Source organism: Cebus imitator, unplaced genomic scaffold (assembly GCF_001604975.1).
Source record: "Cebus imitator isolate Cc_AM_T3 unplaced genomic scaffold, Cebus_imitator-1.0 Scaffold196, whole genome shotgun sequence".
Lineage (NCBI taxonomy): Eukaryota > Metazoa > Chordata > Mammalia > Primates > Cebidae > Cebus > Cebus imitator.
The window spans coordinates 3,853,836-3,874,601 of NW_016107511.1; the positions used below are offsets into that span (position 1 = coordinate 3,853,836).

General features: G+C 43.6%; 1 protein-coding gene across 1 annotated transcript in view; it reads left to right on the plus strand.

The window, feature by feature from the left end:
- Positions 1 to 20,348, plus strand: part of FBP2 (fructose-bisphosphatase 2) — a 40,670-nt gene extending 20,322 nt beyond the window's left edge. Inside the window, exons 4-7 of the mRNA XM_017547205.2 lie at positions 3,479 to 3,619; positions 7,637 to 7,774; positions 16,402 to 16,521; positions 19,936 to 20,348. Of these exons, the coding sequence (XP_017402694.1) occupies positions 3,479 to 3,619; positions 7,637 to 7,774; positions 16,402 to 16,521; positions 19,936 to 20,130 (594 nt within the window). The 3' untranslated portion in view covers positions 20,131 to 20,348. The remainder of the gene's footprint in view (positions 1 to 3,478; positions 3,620 to 7,636; positions 7,775 to 16,401; positions 16,522 to 19,935) is intronic.
- Positions 20,349 to 20,766: the final 418 nt, after the last annotated feature.

Consider the following 20,766-nt stretch of genomic DNA (forward strand, 5'->3'; position numbering starts at 1 on the left):
CAAAAAAAAAAAAAAAAAAAAAAAAAGAGAGAAACCTTTTGCAGTTTGCTTCAAGGTTATATCTTGAAACCCAAGAGAAGAGAAAAAATGTTTTGAAACATATGAAGTTAAAGTTAAGCTGTCCAGTTATGTTTGGAAGATGGAAATTAAAAGCACAGTGAGACATCATTTTCCTCTTTCAGAGCGGCTAAATTTAAAAAGACTAAGCATACCAAGTGTTGGCAAAGAAACTGGAATTCTTATACCTTGTTGGTGGGACTATCAAATAGTATAACACTTTGGAAAACATTTTATATCACCTACTAATGCTAAACAAGCATTTACAAACTATGACCAAGCAATGACACTCCTGGGACCCACACAGAAGAAGGGAGTGCTGTGTCCTCCTGAAGATGTAGAGATTATTCATCATAGCCCCAAAATGGAAAAATCCAAATGCATATGAGAATCCAAATGCAACATGAGAATGGAGAAATAAATTGTGATATATTCATACAACAGAAAACTACACAGCAATGAAAAAGAACAAACTACTCCTATGTATAACAACATAGGCAAAATTTCAAAGAAATAAACTTGAAAATCATAAGCCATACAAAAGAACACATGCAGTGTCATTTCATTTATATGATGTTCCAAACCAGGTGAAGTTAGATTTGGTGGTAAAGGGGAGGTTGGAGGTTACCTTTGGCGAGGTGACAGTGACTGGAAGAGACTACTTGGCCTGGGTTTGCTAGGCTTAGAGTCCCCTAGGTTGCCAGAAATGGTATGTGAATGCATCTGGATGTTATGTAAAAATTCTATAAGTACACATAAACATTTATTGAAATGTACCATTAAGATTTGTGTGCTCTGTTATATGATTCATACTTCAACAAAAAAGGAAAAAATTCCACATTTCATGATTTCTACCACCAAATATATGGAGCTCTCGCAATTTTCATTAATTTTACCACAGAGTCATGGTAGGAAGCGCCACCTATTTGATGAACTTAGGTATTTATTGGTGTAGAAAAAAATAAAAGACAGCACTAAATCATTTGCAAACTACTATAAAATCTGCTGAGAAAGGTGTCATGGCAATGAAGATTGCTGACATAAACTGGGTTTTTGGAATCCCAGGACCGTATTAGACAAATAGAAAAACTGAATCTTTCATTTTTTTCCATGCATAGAAATAAATTACAGATGGGTTGATGAGTTTGGTGGAGAGGTGGGGAATAAAGCCAGAAAGAAAAGACAAGAATATTCATCTCATCCTGTCTTGATATAGGAGACATTCAGTATAAATATAGAGACAAGAGAAGAAAACACTGTGGACTGTCATGAATGATTTTAATTTGAAAACCACGCTGCAAAATCAGGCACCATAAATAAAATAAGAAGGTAATGACAATCGAGGAAAATGTTTGTGACATATCCTCTATATTGAAAGTGCTATTAAGACAAACAAGAAGAAGAATATCCTGAGAAAAATAAGCAAGGCATGAAATATACAACTTACAAAATATTTAATGGTGAAAGAGTGAGTGCTTATCCTGTAAGATCAGTAGTAGCAAGGCAAGGATGTCTGCACTCACCAGGATTACCCGACATATGTAGCCCTGAGAGTCATAGCCAGCACAATATGGCAAGGAAGAAGATAAAAGGCATACGGATTGGAAATCAGGTAACAACACTGTCCTTGCAGATGCTGTGACGGCCTATGCAGAAAATCCCGAGAAACCTACAAACGAAAGCCCAAATCATGTCCAAGAACTAGTGAGTTTAGCAAGGATACAAGACCAAGATACAAAATCAACTGGATTTCTATATATTAGCAGTAAAGTAATTCATAGTTATAATTCCATTTTAAAATATGTACTATTTACAATCACTCAAAAAATAGAATAGTATAAATCTAAAAACTGTATATAGGATTCCTATGCTGAAGACCACTACATGTCTGCATGTATATATATGTGTGTGCATAAACTCACATGCTTGTGTGTGTGCGTGCATGTGTGTGTGTGTGTGTGTGTGTGTGTGTGAATGAAATACAATGACCATGGGCCAGGGCCAGATTGTGCTAGGTGGTAGAAAACAGGCATAAACAAGCCGGAGTTAGTACTTGTCACCAGGTTGCTCACAGTTTACCTGGTGGCAAGTATCACGTACTGTACTTGGTACACGGACAAGTCAGACACGAAGCCCATGAATGAAAATGTATTGGGGCCGGGCGCGGTGGCTCACGCCTGTAATCCCAACACTTTGGGAGGCCGAGGCGGGTGGATCACGAGGTCAAGAGGTCGAGACCATCCTGGTCAACAAGGTGAAACCCCGTCTCTACTAAAAATACAAAACATTAGCTGGACATGGTGGCGCGTGACTGTAATCCCAGCTACTCAGGAGGCTGAGGCAGGAGAATTGCCTGAACCCAGGGGGCGGAGGTTGCGGTGAGCCAAGATCGTGCCATTGCACTCCAGCTTGGGTAACAAGAGCGAAACTCCGTCTAAAAAAAAAAAAAAAAAGAAAATGTGTTGGGAGCTTCGGAGAAGCAGGTCTGAGTGCTCATGGCATCTAGCACTGGAAGACCAGACCATGAGGTCAGAACATGGTGGCGGGAACATTTGGGTTTACAAGGCTTCTATATTTACATCACCACAATGCTGTACTCCAATTCTAAATTTCTGGAGGAGAGGCTCACATCGGGCCAGTTTGAATCACAAATCTGTGACTCTATCCTCGACCCCATCAAATACGTGTGTGTGTTTGTGCGTGTGTGTGTTTGTGCGTGTGTGTCGTGGGAGGTGGGACAACTCAATACAAATGTAGCAGCTGAGAGTCCCCTTTTGGGATAAGAGGGTGAGGAAGAATCATTTTGCACTGGTTGGATGCACCAGGGGCTAGAGAAGTACCAGAAGGAGCACCAACATTTAAGGAATCCGAGGAAGAGGAGCTGCGGGGAAGAGAAGGAAGTGAGAAGGAGCATCCACAGAGTCAGAGAGAAAGCCAGTCAGGGCTCCTGCTGCTGAGTGACTTGTGCATCCGACGCAGCTGCAGTAGATTGTTAATCTCAGGTGGTTTTGTTCTCAGAGTTCTCCCTCCAAACCATGGAGGTGATGGTGCTGTCTCCTCAAAGTGTGCAGTGAGACACTGCACGCTCAGCTCAGTGATCTGAGTTGAGTATTGCGGCTTGGGAGTGTGGCTTATGATGAAGAGGGGCTATGGTTTTAGCGTCGGGGAGTGCTTTTCTTGCAGGCTACAGACACATGTGCTTGGAAAACAGGAAGGGAGAAGTCCAAGGACGGCCTTTGCCATGGCTCAGCTAGAACTTTTGGCAACATGGCCACTTGTTTCCCCTGGGAAGATTTGCAGCAGCCTCAATTCTAAGAACGGCGCTTCCTTCAGTGGTTTGAGGAGATGTGAAGACCAGGCCCCTTGCAGAGTGTTCTCTCGGAAACAATAACACACGGCATTTCTCTCCTCTCTTCCACAGACCTCAGAGGACGAGCCTTCTGAAAAGGATGCCCTGCAGCCTGGCCGCAATATTGTGGCTGCAGGTTATGCACTGTATGGTAGTGCAACCCTGGTGGCCCTCTCCACGGGGCAAGGTGTGGACCTCTTCATGCTTGACCCGGTAGGTACAGAATACTGCAGCATCTGTGCCCAGGCCTCTGTGGTTTCATGCTAGTTCCTGGGATAATATTCTGGTTATTCCTAATGCTTGTGTTGGGGACCAGGGGGCCTGAGAGCCTAGCTTGGGGAGCCCACACCATCATCAGAAACCATGAAGGGCCTCTGTCCCGATGAGGGCACCGGCGACAGGAGTGTCCTGCAGAGCCAGTTGCATCAACTCAGGCCCTGTCCTTAAGGAGCTTATTCTCCAAAAATGCACCCACTCTCTTTGGCTTTTGAGAACTCCATGATTTAAGAATCACAATCCTGTAAATTTCCAGCGGAAGCATGGGGTCTTTAGAGCAGCACCGTCTGGTAGAATGCTCTGTGAATTTCACTTTGAAATGCTGGATGCCTTGCCCATCACTTGTGAAATGCTTTGCCAAGTACACTGAGGTCTTGTGAAAACTCAGATGCTGTTGACCAAAGAATGCTTCAAAAACTCTTGTGTTCACTTAGACAAAAGGTGAGTATTTGAATTTTTGACTTACGGATGTTTATTGAGCATCCACTATGTCTCACAGCACCTTTCCAGAGAGTGGAGATAGAGCACTGATGGAACACACATGCCAGCCCTTGTGGAGTTCACATGTTGTGCCTGTGTGTGGAAAGTGGGTTTTGCAAAATTTCAGAATGGCACAGAGTTAACTCACAAAACAGAGTTTACAGTATGGCAGCCCAGAAACTTTTCAAACAGAATCTCTGCACCTTATACCCATTACACCAAGATCCATTGCTGTGTCAGTTTGCTGATGCCCCAATTTCCTTTTATGTTCAAAGAAGCTGGCAACCCCTGAGAAATTCTAAGGCTTACAAATGTTACTCTCAGACAATAAAGTGTCCTTTCTAAAATTGTAAAAACAGCTAAGAGTTAGATAATTCTTTGTAAGTGGTAGGAATGTAAGTGGAATTCCTATGGAATTTACATCTATTATCTGTTAATGCATTTAAATGTCACAGTGGCCCTCTGAGGTAGGTCCTCTTATTATTCCTGTTTTCAGATGGGGAAAGTGACGTGTAGAGAGGGTAACTTGCCCAGGGTCAAGCGATTGGTGTCAGGAGTCACGCGCTGGCATTCTGTGGGGTAGCTAGTCCACCACACCGAATTGCCAACACAATTGCCCTTCAGTACAAGCAAAGGAACATCCCGAGCAGTTCTAAAGGCAGTGGGAGGTGCTTTGACTCCGGGAACTAACTCAAGGGTTCCCAGGCACAGACAGGGCCTCTGCTTTCTGCCCTCAAACATGACAGCAGGGCCCAGTCTGCACATAGGTGGGCACCAGAACTTGGCAACATGACAGAAGGAAGAGATGAACAATGGCATGATCTTTCCTGGTCTCTGTGTATTAGCCTGAAGCCCCTTTGGATCACATCACCCTACTAAAAAGGACATTTGAGGAAAGACCCAGTGCACACAGCTTAGTGCTTGTTTGACGTCCGGCGGAGGTAGCTGGTGGCAGTTGTCACAGAAACGCCATGGAGGGCAGCCAGCAGCTTATGAAGGCAGCATTCCCTGGTGGGTCAAACCTGTGAGGTCTGTGGGTTTACAGGGCTGGTGATTTGATTTTGTCAGAACACACATACTCTTCAGGCACAGAGAGACCACCTCCTGTTAACCAACTCCCCATTGTGGATAAAACTCACTGTCAAGACATTCATTCAGATGGGAGCTGTTGTTTCTCAGTGACAAGGATCTGGTGTCTGATGATGGGGAACAGAGGGTATCAGAGCCCATATTTAAAATCAGCAGTTGTTGGTGACCATACATTCAGATCAAAGAACATATTTTCCAAGTTAATACAATTGTGAAAACTGTGGCCTGAGAGCCACAGCCCCAGAAGTGAATCAACGCAAGATGTTTTCACTCACGGATGCAGAATGAGCTCCTCTGCTCAGGTGGAGAGTGAGTGCCACTGTTCAGATGACAGCTGTGCATCTCCACAGTCTTTGTTGAAAAGCAAGAGCAAAATTGATCCCAGCTCAATTAAGTGAAAGGAGTTTTGATGGGAAAGTTGAGGACCTTGGCTGGGAACGGGCAGGACTAGAGGACCGGGAAGCAGGAAGCACAGCAGTGGTCTCACAGCCTGGCCAGTCCAGCCTGGACACCACCTCCGGTGCCGTGCCTCTTACTCAGGTTTCAAATCCCAGGGAGGGGTATCTCATTTTCAAGCTAAGGCACATCCCTGACCTTGGCCTACAAGAAGCCCAGATATAAGCCTTCCTAGACTGGCATCCGATGAGCAGAGTTAATTCTTCAAAGGAAGCCAGGGCACTTTGCAGGAGTAGAAGTCAGCGCTGGCCTGCTCCAAAGCAGCAGAGGCCCTCAGTGAGTTAAAGCTCATGAGCAAAAGACCACTTGTGCACCTGTAATAATAAGAGGTCGATTTAGCAGGCACTGCAGAGGAACCATGGGGTGTTGCATGAGGAGGGAGTTGAGATGGGCTTATTGTGGCACTCGGGGTTTTGCTTGGTGATTCTAAAGAGGATTTGAAGAAGAGAGGGTCAGTCTGGATTGAATATTGTCTGTAAGTGGGTGCAATTAGGACTAGTTACCTTAATAACATTTATCTAGGAGGAAGGGAGATTGAAGTCCTTGATATAGAAGCAGTTGCCACTCGTGTTCGGCAGGAGAGGATTGTTTAGCTGTTTCTGTTGTTGAGTCTCCTTGTCACTGTCTTGTTTTGGACGGACAGCGTCACCTCCCATAGCAACACCTCTGCTATGTGGAGTCATTCTGTGGCCTTGCGTCTTTATTCCAGGATAGCTCTGATGTTTCTTAGGAAACTTCTGGCCTAGATGCCCGGTGTCACCTGTCATTGTGGAGTTTTTCACTTTCTCAAAATTTTTGACATTCGTCAAAGTGGATCTGATTTCCAGGCTCTGAATTTCCTCCTAGGGACTTAGACAGACACCAGCATTTAAGGTGGTATCTGCCACAAGCTGACCACATTTTTAGCAACTGATATCCCAGAACTAGATAAAGGGGTATTTGAGAGCTGCCCTGAAGGTGTTGACCACGGTGGCTACAGGCGGACTGGAGAGGGAGGGGGGATGGTTTTACTAATATGTCTGAAGGTTCCTTCAGATTTTTACCAACACTTTCCTTATGCCGAGTGAACACAGTTTCTGATGAAAAGGACTTCCTCTTCTCCCAGATAAGAGTGGGATACCAGAAACTGTGAATGGTTTCTACCATTGATCAGTAACATAAACAAAATAACTGTACTGCAAATTAATGGTTACAATGCATCCCTCGCGGTGGCTCAGGCCTATAATCCCAGCACTTGGGAGGCCGAGGTGGGTGGATCATGAGGTCAAGAGATTGAGACCATCCTGGCCAACATGGTGAAAGCCCGTCTCTACTAAAAATACAAAAAATTAGCTGGGCATGGTGGTGCCTGCCTGTAATCCCAGCTACTCAGGAGGCTGAGGCAGGAGAATTGCTTGAACCCAGGAGGCGGAGGTTGCGGTGAGCCGAGATCGCGCCATTGCACTCCAGCCTGGGTAACAAGAGCTAAACTCCGTCTCAAAAAATACAAAAAAAATAAAATAAAATGCATCCCTCATACGACATGTAACTTCTTCCTCTCACTGTTGATGGCTGGTCTTCCTGAAAACATTAATGTATTGGTGAGAACTTGGGAGATACACACAGTCAGGTTGTTCATAAATGAGGAGCCTCGCTGACAGTAGAAAGTGAAAAGGAAAAGAAAGAAGACCTTGGGCTTTGTCCCTTTCAATTGTCTTCCTGCTCGCTACGTTACTGTTTGAGCTTCCTGTGTGGACTCCATAGGACCCCTGTTCTTCCCACCAGTCGTGAAAACACCACAGGGCAGGGTCAGAGTGACCACAGCCAAGCCCTGGCTCTGCCAGCAGGTCCCCATCTTCTGCTGTGATTGTGGGGATTGTGGGGATCGTGCAGTTGGCTTCTGTTTCCTGGCTTCTCTCTTCTTCCTGGCATCTCTCTTCATGTTGCTAGGCTCTTGGTGAATTTATCCTGGTGGAAAAAGAGGTCAAGATTAAGAAGAAAGGAAAGATTTACAGCCTGAATGAGGGCTATGCCAAGTATTTTGATGCGGCCACCACTGCGTATCTGCAGAAAAAGAAATTCCCTGAGGTGAGTGAAGAAAGCCAGGCGGGTGGCAGAGACAATGCTGTCCCCATGGGGTCCTGTTTGGGTGGTGGCTTCAGAGGCTTTGCCGAAAGAGGTTGGTGCCACTGTTGATGGCTGTGGTCAGTATGAAGATGGTGGACTCTGCCTTTCTTCCTACGAATTCAGTATTGTATATAGCTAAGATTTACCTTCTAAGGTAGTATTTATCTTTACATGTGAGTTTTTCCAGGATGCATTCTCTATGAAGAAGGCAGGAATCACATTTACAAAATTCAGAGCTGAGGCCAGATCCCCTCTTAAGTCATTTGTTTAATCTAAGCTCCAACCTACAGATTCACTCACTCAGTTGCGTTTGCTTATACAAGAGATAATTACGGGAGAGGACTTCAAAAAGTTCATGGAAAAATGAAATTAAAAGAGACTAAAAACATAAATATAATCTTTATTTCTCAACATAAGCTCTATTGAGTTCAGAGGCTTTCGTAAGGGTTTATACCAGGCCTTTAGTCCGTCTGTAAAGAACTGAGGCACTGGGAATTTAACTCTGTCAAGGCAGGCTTTTTAATGTTATTGGCTGATGAAAAATGGGTGTTCTTTAAAGGTTTTTAAAGATTAGGAAACAAAAAGAAGTCGGAAGGGGCTAAATCAGGACTGTAGTGATTTTCCATCAAAACTCTGGCAAAATTGCCATTGTTTGATGGGAAGATTAAGCAGCAGCATTGCTGTGGTGGAGAACTCTCTGGTGAAGTTTCCTGGGCTTTTTCTGCTAAAACTATGGCCAACTTTCTCAGAACGCTCCCGTAATAAGCAGATGTGGGCCAAAGATGTCTCTCCCCAGTGTTGTAGAAATGAATGCGTGTAATTAGTCAAGGCCAAGTTGTATTCCACACCTCCAGAGGCCCTTGCTCTCCTCCCCCAAGTTACAACCATCTAAGTTATCCCTCCCTCCCTCACTCCCTCCCTCACTCCCTCCCTTGTTGCCTCCCTCCTTCTCACCTATTAACATCTATCTATCTATCTATCTATCTATCATCTATCATCTATCTAATATCTATCATCTATAATCTAATATCTATCTATCTGTCTGTCTGTCCGTCCGTCTGTCTGTCTGTCTGTCTATCTGTTGGTCTGTCTGTCTACCTATCTATCTATAACTGAGAGATTTCTCACAGCTTTACTTTATAGAGCAAAGGTAAGTTGAAGAGCAGAAACACCTCTCTCTGTTATGTTGAGTCCTTCTGGGCTAAAAAAACAGGAGCTTAGGAATACGGGTTCCATCTCTAGTTCCTGAGAGTTCACTGTGTGTCTGCTGAAAGATTCTTTCTGTATTAAAATGTTTTGATTTTATGACTTAATGTTTTCCCCAAATATAAAAATTGTGTTCCTGGATAACACATCACATGGAAGACACCGAAAACCAGAAAATGTAAACAAAATCCACGTGTAAGTCACCCCACCCTCAAACCCACTGTGAGCATCTCGGTATACTTCTCTGGAGTTTGTTTTCTGCAAGTGTGCTTACACAGCTACCAAGCGTGATTCAACTGGAAACAGCTTTTAAATCTGCTTTTCTACTTGTTTCATGAGCATTTCCTAGTCAGCAAAAATTCTTCAAAAGCACATTGCTGTACTGTAACATAGTTAATCATTCTCAGATTGTTCCACACTTAGGCTGTGTCCAGCTTTTCACTCCGTAAATGATGCTGCAGTGAACCTCTTTGTACCTTGTCTTTGCTGATCTGAAAATTCCCTTAGAAGGAATTCCTAGACGCCTGTAGTCCCAGCACTTTGGGAGGCTGAGGCGGGCGGGTCACGAGATCAAGAGATCGAGACCATCCTGGCCAACACGGTGAAACCCCGTCTCTACTAAAAATACAAAAAATAGCCGGGCATGGTGGCGCGTGCCTGTAATCCCAGCGACTCAGAGGCTGAGGCAGGAGAATTGCCTGAACCCAGGAGACGGAGGTTGCGGTGAGCCGAGATCACGCCATTGCACTCCAGCCTGGCTCCTGGTGACGGAGTGAAACTCTGTCTCAAAAAAACAAAAACAAAAACAAAAACAACAAAAAACGAAAACTAGCTGGGTGTGGTTGGAGGGCACCTGTAATCGCAGCTATTCGGGAGGCCGAGGCACGAAAATCACTTGAATCCGAAAAGGAGAGGAGGTTGCAATGAACGAGATTGGGCAACAAGACACTGTCTCGAAGAAAGGAAAAAATAAAGGTGTGAAGTTATTCCTAGAAGTAGGATTTCTGGTAAAACAGAATTCTGGAACTTCACTTCTTCCCTTCACTGTTAAGTCAGGCCAAGGTGTTTCATCTTGGGTCTGATAAAGTGCTAAGTGACTAAAATAGCAGAAGACTTGGTAAATTTTGCCTACAATGTGGTTTCACAGCAAGCAACTAGAAGACAATAGAATATAATGATGTTCATTGTAATTACTATTTGGAGATGTTTCAAGGTGATGATGAGAAAGCTGACATTGTGCTAAGCCCTGCTATAGTGTTTTATGTGTAAAAGCTCCTTTTATCTCATAACAACTCTTGGAGGCAGGTACAGATGGGGAAGCTGAGGCACAGAGGGGTTCCATTTCTTATCCAAGCATTTTGGCTGTCAAGCCATGCCCTTACCCACAACGTGAACCTGCTTGGAAACAATCAAGTGGGGAAGAATCCTCTCTCCTAAACACCAGGGGCGTGGCTCAGGGCTGCCTAGCCCGGAGGGAGACAGCGCCTCCCTGCTGGCTGTGGAGTTTCTGCCGGTTCCTCTTCCCGCTTTATGAGCTGTGCACCTGCTGGGTGTGGACAGACAGAGCCCTGCTATAGAGCACCCAATTCCGCATCTGGGAGGGAAGAGGAATACGAATAAGACTGGTCTCAGAAATCTGCTTATTGTGGAAGGGAGGATAGAGGGAGGAAATGAATGAGGAAACACTGCCTCAGGGCTCTGGTAATTTGTTTCGCTTTCATTTTCGTTTTTGACAATTGTTAGAGCATTGGGCTTGCCTAATTAGCAGTAATATTTCCTTACATTTTTCACAAACTCCACCTGTTGGTGCAGTGAGAAATGTGAGCTATAAAATTGGAGTTGTTTAAAAAGATGATGACCATGAATTATGAAGGAGGTGACTAATCACTAAAAATGTCATCATTTTATTTGTTTTTGTTTCATTTATATATTTATTTATTTTTATTTTGAGATGGAGTTTTGCCCTTGTTGCTCAGGCTGAAGTGCAATGGTGCAATCTTGGCTCACTGCAATCTCTTGTGTCCTGGGTTCCAGCGATTCTCCTGCGTCAGCCTCCCAAGTAGCTGGGATTACAGGCTCCCACCACCATGCCCGGCTAATTTTTTGTATTTTTAGTAGAGACGGGGTTTCATCATGCTGGCCAGGCTGGACTCAAACGCCTGACTTCAGGTGATCCACCTGTCTCAGTCTCCCAGAATGCTGGGATTATGGCTGTGAGCCACCATGCCAGGTCCATCATTTTATTTTCAATTGACATATAATAATTGTACGTATTTATAAGGTACATAGTGTTGTTTCATTATATATAATGTACAGTGATCAGATCAGTGTAATTAGCAAATCCATCATCTCAAACGTTTATCATTTCTTTGTGTTGGGAACATTCAATATCCTCCTTCTAGCTCCTTGAAAATATGTCATATATTATTGTTAACTATAGTCATCTTACAGTGGTTTAAAACACTAGTACATATTCCTCTGATGCCGGTGTAATTTTATTTTATTAAACTTTTAGTTTAGATTCAGGGTTAGTTGTGCAGGTTTGTTATGAAGTAAACTCGTGTCGTGGGGGTTTGTGGAACAGATTGTTTTGTCTCCCAGGTACTAAGCCTAGTATCCAATACTTATCTTTTCTGCTCCTCTCCCTCCTCCCACCCTCCACCCTCCACCCTCAAGTCGGCCCCAGTGTCTGCTGTTTCCCTCTGTGTCCCTGTGTTCTCATCATTTAGCTCCTACTTATAAATGAGAACATGCAGCATTTGGTTCCCTATTCCTATGTTAGTTTACTTAAGATAATTAGGCCTCTAGCTCTACCCATGTTCCTGCAAAAACATGATCTCATTCTTTTTAATGGCTGCATAGTATTCCATTGCGCATATGCAGCACATTTTCTTTATCCAATCTATCACTGATGGGCATTTAGGTTGATTCCGTGTCTTTGCTGTTGTGAATAGTGTTGCAGTGAACATACACGTGCATGTGTCTTTACAACAGAATGATTTCTATTCCTTTGGGTGTACACCCAGTAATGGGATGGCTGTTTATAGCTGTTTGTGAGATCACTGCACTGCTTTCCACAATGTGGAAATGATTTACACTCCCACCAACAGTGCATAAACATTCCCTTTTTTCTGCAACCTTGCCAGCATCTGTCGTATTTAGATTTTTAAAAATACATTTAAAATCATTCTGACTGGTATGAGATGGTATCTCATTGTGCTTTTGATTTGCATTTCTCTAATTATCAGTGATATTGAGNAAGCTCTCAACACTATACCATAGCATCCAGTATATTGTTCAACTTTTATTTTTTATTTCATTTTCTATTTCTACTTATTTATTTACCTATTTTTTTTGAGATGAGTCTCACTCTGTAGCCCAGGCTGGAGTGCAGTGGCACAATCTCAGCTCACTGCAACCTCTGCCTCCCGGTTCCCAGTTCAAGCAATTCTCTTACCTCAGCCTCCCAAGTAGCTGGGATTACAGGCACAAGCCACCATGCCCAGCTAATTTTTTTATTTTTTAGTAGAGACGGGGTTTCACCATGTTGGCCAGTTGAACTCCAGACCTGGTGATCCACCAGCCTCGGCCTCCCAAAGTGCTGGGATTACAGGTGTGAGCCACCCCACCCGGCCGATATTGATTGAGCTTTTCAAATATGCTTTTTAGCTTCTTTTGAAAAGTATCTGTTCATGTCCTTTGCCCACTTTTAAATTTTTTTTCTTGTATATTTAAGTGCCTTATAGGTTAGACCTTTCTCAGATGTATTGTTTGCAGAAATTTTCTCCCATTCTGTGGGGTGTCTGTTTACTCTATTGACAGTTTCTTTTGCTGTGCAGAAGCTCTTTAGTTTAATTAAATCCCATTTGGCAATTTTTGCTTTTGTTGTAATTGCTTTTGGCATCTTTGTTATGAAATCTTTGCTCATGCCTACATCCAGAATGGTATTGCCTAGGTTGTCTTCCAGGGTTTTTGTAGTTGTGGGTTTCACATTAGGCCTTTAATTTTTGTATATGGTGTAAGGAAGTGGTTCAGTTTTAACCTTCTGCATATGGCTAGCTAGTCATCCCAGCACCATTTATTGAATAGGAAATAGTTTCCCCATTGCTTGTTTTTGTCAGCTTTGTCAAAAACAAAGGTCAAATGGTCAAAAGTAAGTGTGTGGCCTTATTTCTGGATCCTCTATTCTGTTCCATTGGTCTATTTGTCTGTTTTTGTAGCAGTGCCATGCTGTTTTGGTTATTGTAGCCCTGCATTATAGTTTGAAGTCAAGTGATGTGATGCCACCACCTTGGTTTTTTTTGCTTAGGATTGTCTCGGCTAGTCTGTCTCTTTATGGTTCCATATGAATTTTAAAATAGTTTTTTCTAGTTCTGTGAAAAATGTCATTGGTAGTTTGATAGGAATAGCACTGAATCTGTAAATTGTTTTGGGCAGTATGGCCAATATTTAACAATATTGACAGTTTATATCCATGAGCATGGAATTTTTTCCATTTGTTTGTGTCATCACTGATTTCTTTGAGCAATGTTTTGTAGTTCTCATTGTAGATATCTTTTACCTCCCTTGCTAGCTCGATTCCTAGGCATTTTATTATTTTTGTGGCAATTCTGAAAGGGATTATGTTCCTGATTTGGCTCTTGGCCTGGCTGTTTTTGGTGTATAGGGATGCTAATGATTTTTCGTATGTTGATTTTGTATGTTGAAATTCTCCTGAAGTTGTTTATCAGCCTAAGGAGATTTTGGACCAATACAATGGGCTTTTCTAGATATAGAATCATGTCATCTGCAAAGAGGGATAGTTTGACTTCCTATCTTCCTATTTGGATGCCCTTTATTTACTTCTGTTGCCTGTTTGCCCTGTCCAGAATTTTCAATACCATGTTAAATAGGAGTGGTAGACGGCATCTCCTTGTCTTGAGCCAGTTTTTGAGGGAGTACTTCCAGCTTTTGCCCATTCAGTATAATGTAGGCTGCAGGTTTGTCATAGATGGCTCTTATTATTTTGAGGTATGTTCATTCAATATCTAGTTTGTTGAGAGTTTTTAACGTGAAGAGGTATAGAATTTTATTGAAAGCCTTTTTTGCATCTATTGAAAAAATTAAGTGGCTTTTGTCTTTGGTTCATTTTATGTGATGAGTCACATTTATTAATTTGCGTATGTTGAACCAACCTTTCGTCCCAGGAATAAAGCCTGCTTGATTGTGACAGATGAGCTTTATAATGCGCTGATGCTATGTGTTTTAATGAGGATTTTTGCGTCGATATTCATCAAGGGTATTGGCCTGAATTTTTTTTAGTTGTGTGTCTGCCAGGTTTTGGTATCAGGATGACGTTCGCCTTGTAGAATGAGTTGTGATGTTCATCTTGTAGAATGAGTGGTGGAGTTCAAATTTTTGGAACAGTTTCAGTGGAAATGGTACCAGCTCTTTTTTATATATCTGGTAGAATTTGGCTGTGGATCTCTCTGGTCATGGCTTTTTTTGGTTATTTTTATTATCAGCTTATTTTTGCCGATCTAATTTTGGAGTTTGTTATTGGTCTGTGCAGGGATTCGCTTCTTCCTGGCTGTCTTAGGTGAATGTATGCTTCCAGGAATTTATCCATTTCCTCCAGATTTTCTAGTTCGTGTACGTAGAGGTGTTCACAGTAGTCTCTGATGGTTTGTATTTCTGTGGGGTCAGTAGTAACATCCTCTTTGTTATTTCTAGTTGAATTTATTTGGATCTTCCCTTTATTCTTCTTTATTAGTCTAGTGACCAGTCTATCTATCTTACTAGTTTTTACTTTTTTCAAAAAACAAACTCCTAGATTCATTGATATTTTGAAAATTTTTTTTGAGATGGGGTTTTGCTCTGTCACCTAGGCTGGAGTGCAGTGGTGTGATTTCGGCTCACTGCAACCTCTATCTCTCAGGTTCAAGTGATTCTCCTGCCTCAACATCCAAGTAGCTGGAATTACAGGCAACTGCCATCATAGCTAGCTATTTTCTTTTTATTTTTAGTACAGATGGGGTTTCACCATGTTGGCCAGGCTGGTCTTAAACTCCTGACCTCAAGTGATCCACCTTCCTTAGCCTCCCAAAGTGCTGGGATTACAGCCATGAGCCATGTACGCAGCAATGAATTGTGTGTGTGTGTGTGTGTGTGTGTGTGTGTGTGTGTGTGTGTGTGTCTGTCCATCTCAATCTCCTTCAGTTCAGCTCTGATTTTGATTATTTCCTGTCTTTTGCTAGCTTTGGGGCTGGTTTGCTCTTACTTCTCTAGTTCTTTTTGTTGTACTGTTAGGTTGTTAATTTGAGATCTTTTAAACTTGTTGATATGGGCATTTAGTGCTATAAATTTCCCTCTTAACACTGCCTTACCTGTGTCCCAGGAATTTGGTTATTTTACCTTTGTTCTCATTAGTTTCAAAAAAAATCTCTTGATTTCTGCCTTAATTTCATTATTTACCCAAAAGTCATTCAGGAGCAAGTTGTTTAATTTTTATGTAATTGTATGGTTTGAGTGATTTTCTTAGTCTTCTATTTTTATTGAGCTGTGGTTTGAGAGTGGTTGGTATGAGTTCCGTTCTTTTGCATTTGCCGAGGATTGTTTTACGTCCACTTGTGTGTTCAATTTTAGTGTGTGTGCTGTGTGGTGATGAGAAGATTGCATATTTCGCTGGTTTTGGGTGGAGAGTTTTATAGATGTCTAACAGATCCATTTGGTCTAGTGTTGATTTGAGGTCTTGATTTGAGGTCTTGAATATCTTTGTTAATTCTCTGCTTCAGCGATTACTGTCAGTGAGGTGTTGAAGTCTCCCACTATTATTGTGTGGGAGTCAAGGTCTTTTTGAAGGTCTCTGAGGCTTGCTTTATGAATCTGGGTGCCCCTGTGTTGGGTGGATATTATTTAGGATAGTCTTCTTGTTGAATTGAGCCCTTTACCATGATGTAATGTCCTTCTTTGTCTTTTCTGAGCTTTGTTGGTTTAAAGTCTGTTTTGTCTGAAATTAGGATTGCAGTCCCTGCTATTTTCTGTTTTCTATATGCCTGGCTTCCATCCCTTTATTTTGAGCCCACAGGTGGCACTGCATGTAGATGGGTGACTTCCTTTTTCTTTCTTTTTGCTTGTTTAGCTGCTCTTTTAAGATTGCTACAGGATATTGTCTCGTAGTTTAGGCAGTCCTACATTTAGTAAGTCCAGTAACACGATGAGGTTTGAGGAGCTCATAATGAATGAAATGCACAATTACATAATCTTTTCAGTTCCTGCACTAGTGGATAGAGGATAGGGGATCAGGAATGCAGAGGTCACGTCAAGGGGACTTCTGACTGCGAGCAGGTGCTGGCTAATCCTGAGAGCCACTGGATCTTGTCTCTTCTCTTTCTGTCTTCTAGGATGGCAGTGCTCCCTATGGGGCCAGGTATGTGGGATCCATGGTGGCCGATGTGCACCGCACCCTGGTCTATGGAGGTATCTTCATGTACCCAGCCAACCAGAAGAGCCCCAAGGGCAAGGTAATTCTCCCTTGTCCACTGGCTGTGCATCTGGTCAGGGAGGAGGGGGAACTCCCTCCTCTAACGCCTGCTGTTTGGCTACTGCACTGCTCTGTGGCATGTCTGTGTGGAGATGGGCAGGGGAGGAAAAATGAGCTCTATTTCCCTGGCGTCTCCAGGCTGTGGGAGGTTTCGAGAGGGAGAAGGCTGACGGGCTGATGCTACGTGACTGGTGATTCTCACTGGTCTTCTGCCCTCTGGCCCCACACCCACCATTCACCATGAGCCGGCTGTGTGTCTGACTTTCCATAGGGTGTACCTGACTTTTAGCTTTAGCACCAGCAGATTTGTGATCATGGAGCCCCACGGGGCACCTAATAAAACTTATCAACATACTTCCAAGAACAAATGCATGTAAACATACACATTACATACACATTACACGTCGAGGGGGTTCACTGATACCGTGAGTCCACCCATGTATCCCCTAGAGAATTTCCAGTCCCCAGAATAAGAACTTCTGCTTGGAACTCAGCCAATATATCTGGAAAGGTAGTTCTTGGAAGGTCTGATTGCAACTTAATGATGCAAAACTGAAAATACTTTATTATCAATCTAGAAGCTTATGATTCAGCTATCTTGAGTAGAACCTCTCATAAAAATGCATCTGATTTTTAGCCAATCACAGAAATCATAAGTAGTGAAATCAAATAAAGGCCTCTGTTTTCTCTGACATACCAACAGCCAGCCGCACATTTTTCTGAGATTTGAATTGTTGGAATGCTTAGATTCAAAGCCATGCTAAGAGATCTAACACAGCACGTGAGGCCAGAGAGAAGATGTTCCTAGGCTGGTGTATCAGGAGTTTCTCTTCATGTGAGTGCTTAGCCCAGGTGTATTCACCCACTGAACTAAGAACACTGATAACCCTGCAGCAGAGGTGCTGAAGGAAAGCAAAGTGCTATGGAGGACTATCATACAAAGTGAGACGAGTGGAAGACGTGGAAATTCTTAGATAGAACCACTCTGGCCACGTACTCAGTTACATCAGGGAGAACATGAAGATGGATTATTACTGATTAATCAAATGATCATAAGTGAGTCAGAAATACCGGCATGGGATCACATGTGCATGTCCTGTAAGCACGTGTTGCTCCATAGATAGATGTCTGTTCGCTGCACGTAACTACCACCCATATGGAGAGTTCTGTGACAACACCTGTGTGTGCGTGTCTGTGTGTGCATGTGCACACTCCCATCCTGTGTGTGCCTGCATCTGTATAGCTGTGTAGATTTAATTGCAGAGAGAATTAATTGCAGGTCACATGGCCTGCCGGCCAAGGTTCCGTGAAGTCCTGCCCATTTTGGTATTAAATTTCCTACAACAGGGCATCTGAGGTCATGGCAAAAATAACTTGGCTCCAAGACAAGCACATATGTCCCAATGCCAAGCTTTTTTGGTTAAAGTATTTGAATCAACAGGGTAATTGATTACAATCTGAGACTCTATTGTCTGATGCCCTAAATCCCCCTCCCCATAAAGGGGGAGAAAAATGCTGAGCACTATAAGCTGCCAAGGTGAGGGTCTCCCTGGCTAGACTGTCCTGGACAGCCTGGCCTCCAGTGTCCCTCCCGTGGGTGACGAAGGACAGAATGAACCACCCACATACAGCCTGCATGCAGCACAGCTTTTGTACCCCCTGCTGGGCACCCACTGCTTCAAGAGCCAGAGGTCTGGGTGAGGGCACCTTACGCTGTCTGACCAAAATGGCAGGAAATACCTCCAAGAGTCTTCACCTACTTTCTCCTGAATGCCTGGATCTCCAGCCTAGACCAAAGATATTGTGTTCTTCTCCTTAATACATATAATAGAAAAAAATATGATATACTATGATATCATACAATAACATATAAATATATAACAGAAAAATTTGACCATAATATGTGATTGTTTCTCAAAGTAGTTTAAACATATCACCAAAATGGACTGGAAGGAAAGGATGGTGAGGAAAGGCTGCACACAGCTGGGTCGACCGTTTTGTAAGCTGATAATAGGAAATGAACTTTTTGGGAAGTTACACAGGTTGTACCAATGGGGAGAAAGGAGAAGATAATACCGGGTCATGCGCAGCGGCAGTGCCTCCAGCCAGAACCACACCCTGATTCTAATGTGATGGGGCGTGTGCCGTGTGTCAGGCCTGCGGGTCATGACAACATCACAGAAATAGACCTGAAAAGTCCATCCAAGCCAACCCCATTCATTTCAATTCACCGCATGCTCACAGGACACAGGGATCCTCCTGCCAGTTCTCGCGTGCCTGCGGGAGGGTTAGAGAAGGCCTTCCTTCCTCTGAACACGCTCAGCCCTGGGCCTTTTGCAGAGACTGGCAAGCAGGATTGAGGCTGATTTCTGGGACCCCTCCTGCGGGAAACACAGTGGCCTTGCCTGGACACTTTGTTTTTGAGACAAGGTCCCGCTCTGTCCTGCAGGCCGGAGGGCAGTAGTGTGATCACAGCTCATGGCAGCCTTGAACTCCCGGGCTCAGTTGATTCTCCCATTCAGCTTCCTGAATAGCTGGGATCACAGGCATGCACTACCATACTTGGTTAATTTTTAAATTTCTTTTAGAGATGGGGGTCTGACTATGTTGCCCAGGCTACTCTCAAATTCCTGGACTCAAGCGATCCTCCTGCCTCAGCCTCCCAAAATGCTGAGATTAAAAGCATGAGCCAACACACTTTCTTTGTGTCAGGCACTGCTGAGAACTGAGATTGTACAGTGATCAACTAGGATAAACAGCAGGCTAGGGAGGAAGCCAGGCATTAAAGAGGCCTCAGTGTGACGAGTGGTACCAGAGGGGACGTACGGCGCTATGGGGGTGCAAATTATGGGATTTCACTTAGTCTAAGGGGCAAAAGACAAGACCATTGAAACCCCGACAAACTAGTTAGCGATGTCAAAGCTTAAGATGCGGAGTTCCTTCACACAATCCCAGCCACTGTGGCATGCTCAAGGTGACCTTACTGTCCCATCCAAGCTTGGCTCTTTACTAGCCTTGAAGTCTCACATATAAAGGCTTCTACCCAGGCCTCCAGCCTCACTTTACCTTATTGTTGAACCAAGAAACAGGTGCTTAGATCTCCTATCTCCAAGTCAAGAGGCAGGTATCTCATAAGCACAGGGACAAGATGGGTAGATCCGTGGCTCAGCCATCTGGCCAGGGGGGCCCCCAAGGCTTCTGGATGAGCGCCGTCTGATGCGTCTGGCCTGCTGTAGGCTCTCTGGCTCAGGCCTACTCTTGTGAGGTGCACGGTGCAACTTATGCTAGCCAGATGGAAGCTCAGCCGTGCAAACTCCTCTCCCAGCTTTAGGGGCGTGGCTCAGGACATTTGGCCACTTGCAGAGTTTTCTCACCTGCCTCTGTTCCTCCACAGCTCCGGCTCCTGTATGAATGCAATCCTGTGGCTTACATCATTGAGCAGGCAGGAGGCTTGGCGACCACAGGGACCCAGCCAGTACTGGACGTCCAGCCCGAGGCAATTCACCAGCGAGTCCCCCTCATTCTGGGGTCCCCAGAGGATGTACAGGAATATCTGACCTGCGTGCAGAAAACCCAGGCATGCAGCTAGTGGGTTTGACCTCACACTCTCTTCTCTGTGTCTTGCACCTTGTCTAAAGACCCTAAAGGAGTGATGAACAGAGATGGTAGCGATCAGAATCCAAAGGGCAAATCCACCTAATCACATACAGAAGAGCAACAACAAACTGCTTATGAAGATTTGGAAGCCACAGGCAATTCTGTGGCCCATGTGAAGGGCTAAAAATAAAAACCCACACGTGGAAAGAGCGACTTTGGTTTGTCTTCTGTCAGAAACAGCAGCAAATGTGGTTATAATCAACTCACATAATTGGCGGCTGTAGGCTTGGGGGCAAAGAGTACACAGGTTAGTTAAGAATTTATCTCGGTTGACTTGAGATTTGAACCTAGTGTCTTATCCTGTGGTGATTAATTTCCTTCCTCACACACATACAAATCTCCAACTTAATGACTTAATGTCTTAGAAGAGTATTTGTGTCTGATTTTGGATAAACTCGAGTCAGAAATCTCATGGCAATTAAATTCTGAAATTTTTGATTCAGCTTATGTTAGGAGTCTATAACTTGGATGACCAATCACAGTTTGAATGGAAAATGGGGTTACTTATTGTCAAAGCCAGAAACTAAATGGAGTCAATATTTAGAAATTAATTACTTTTCTCACCCTC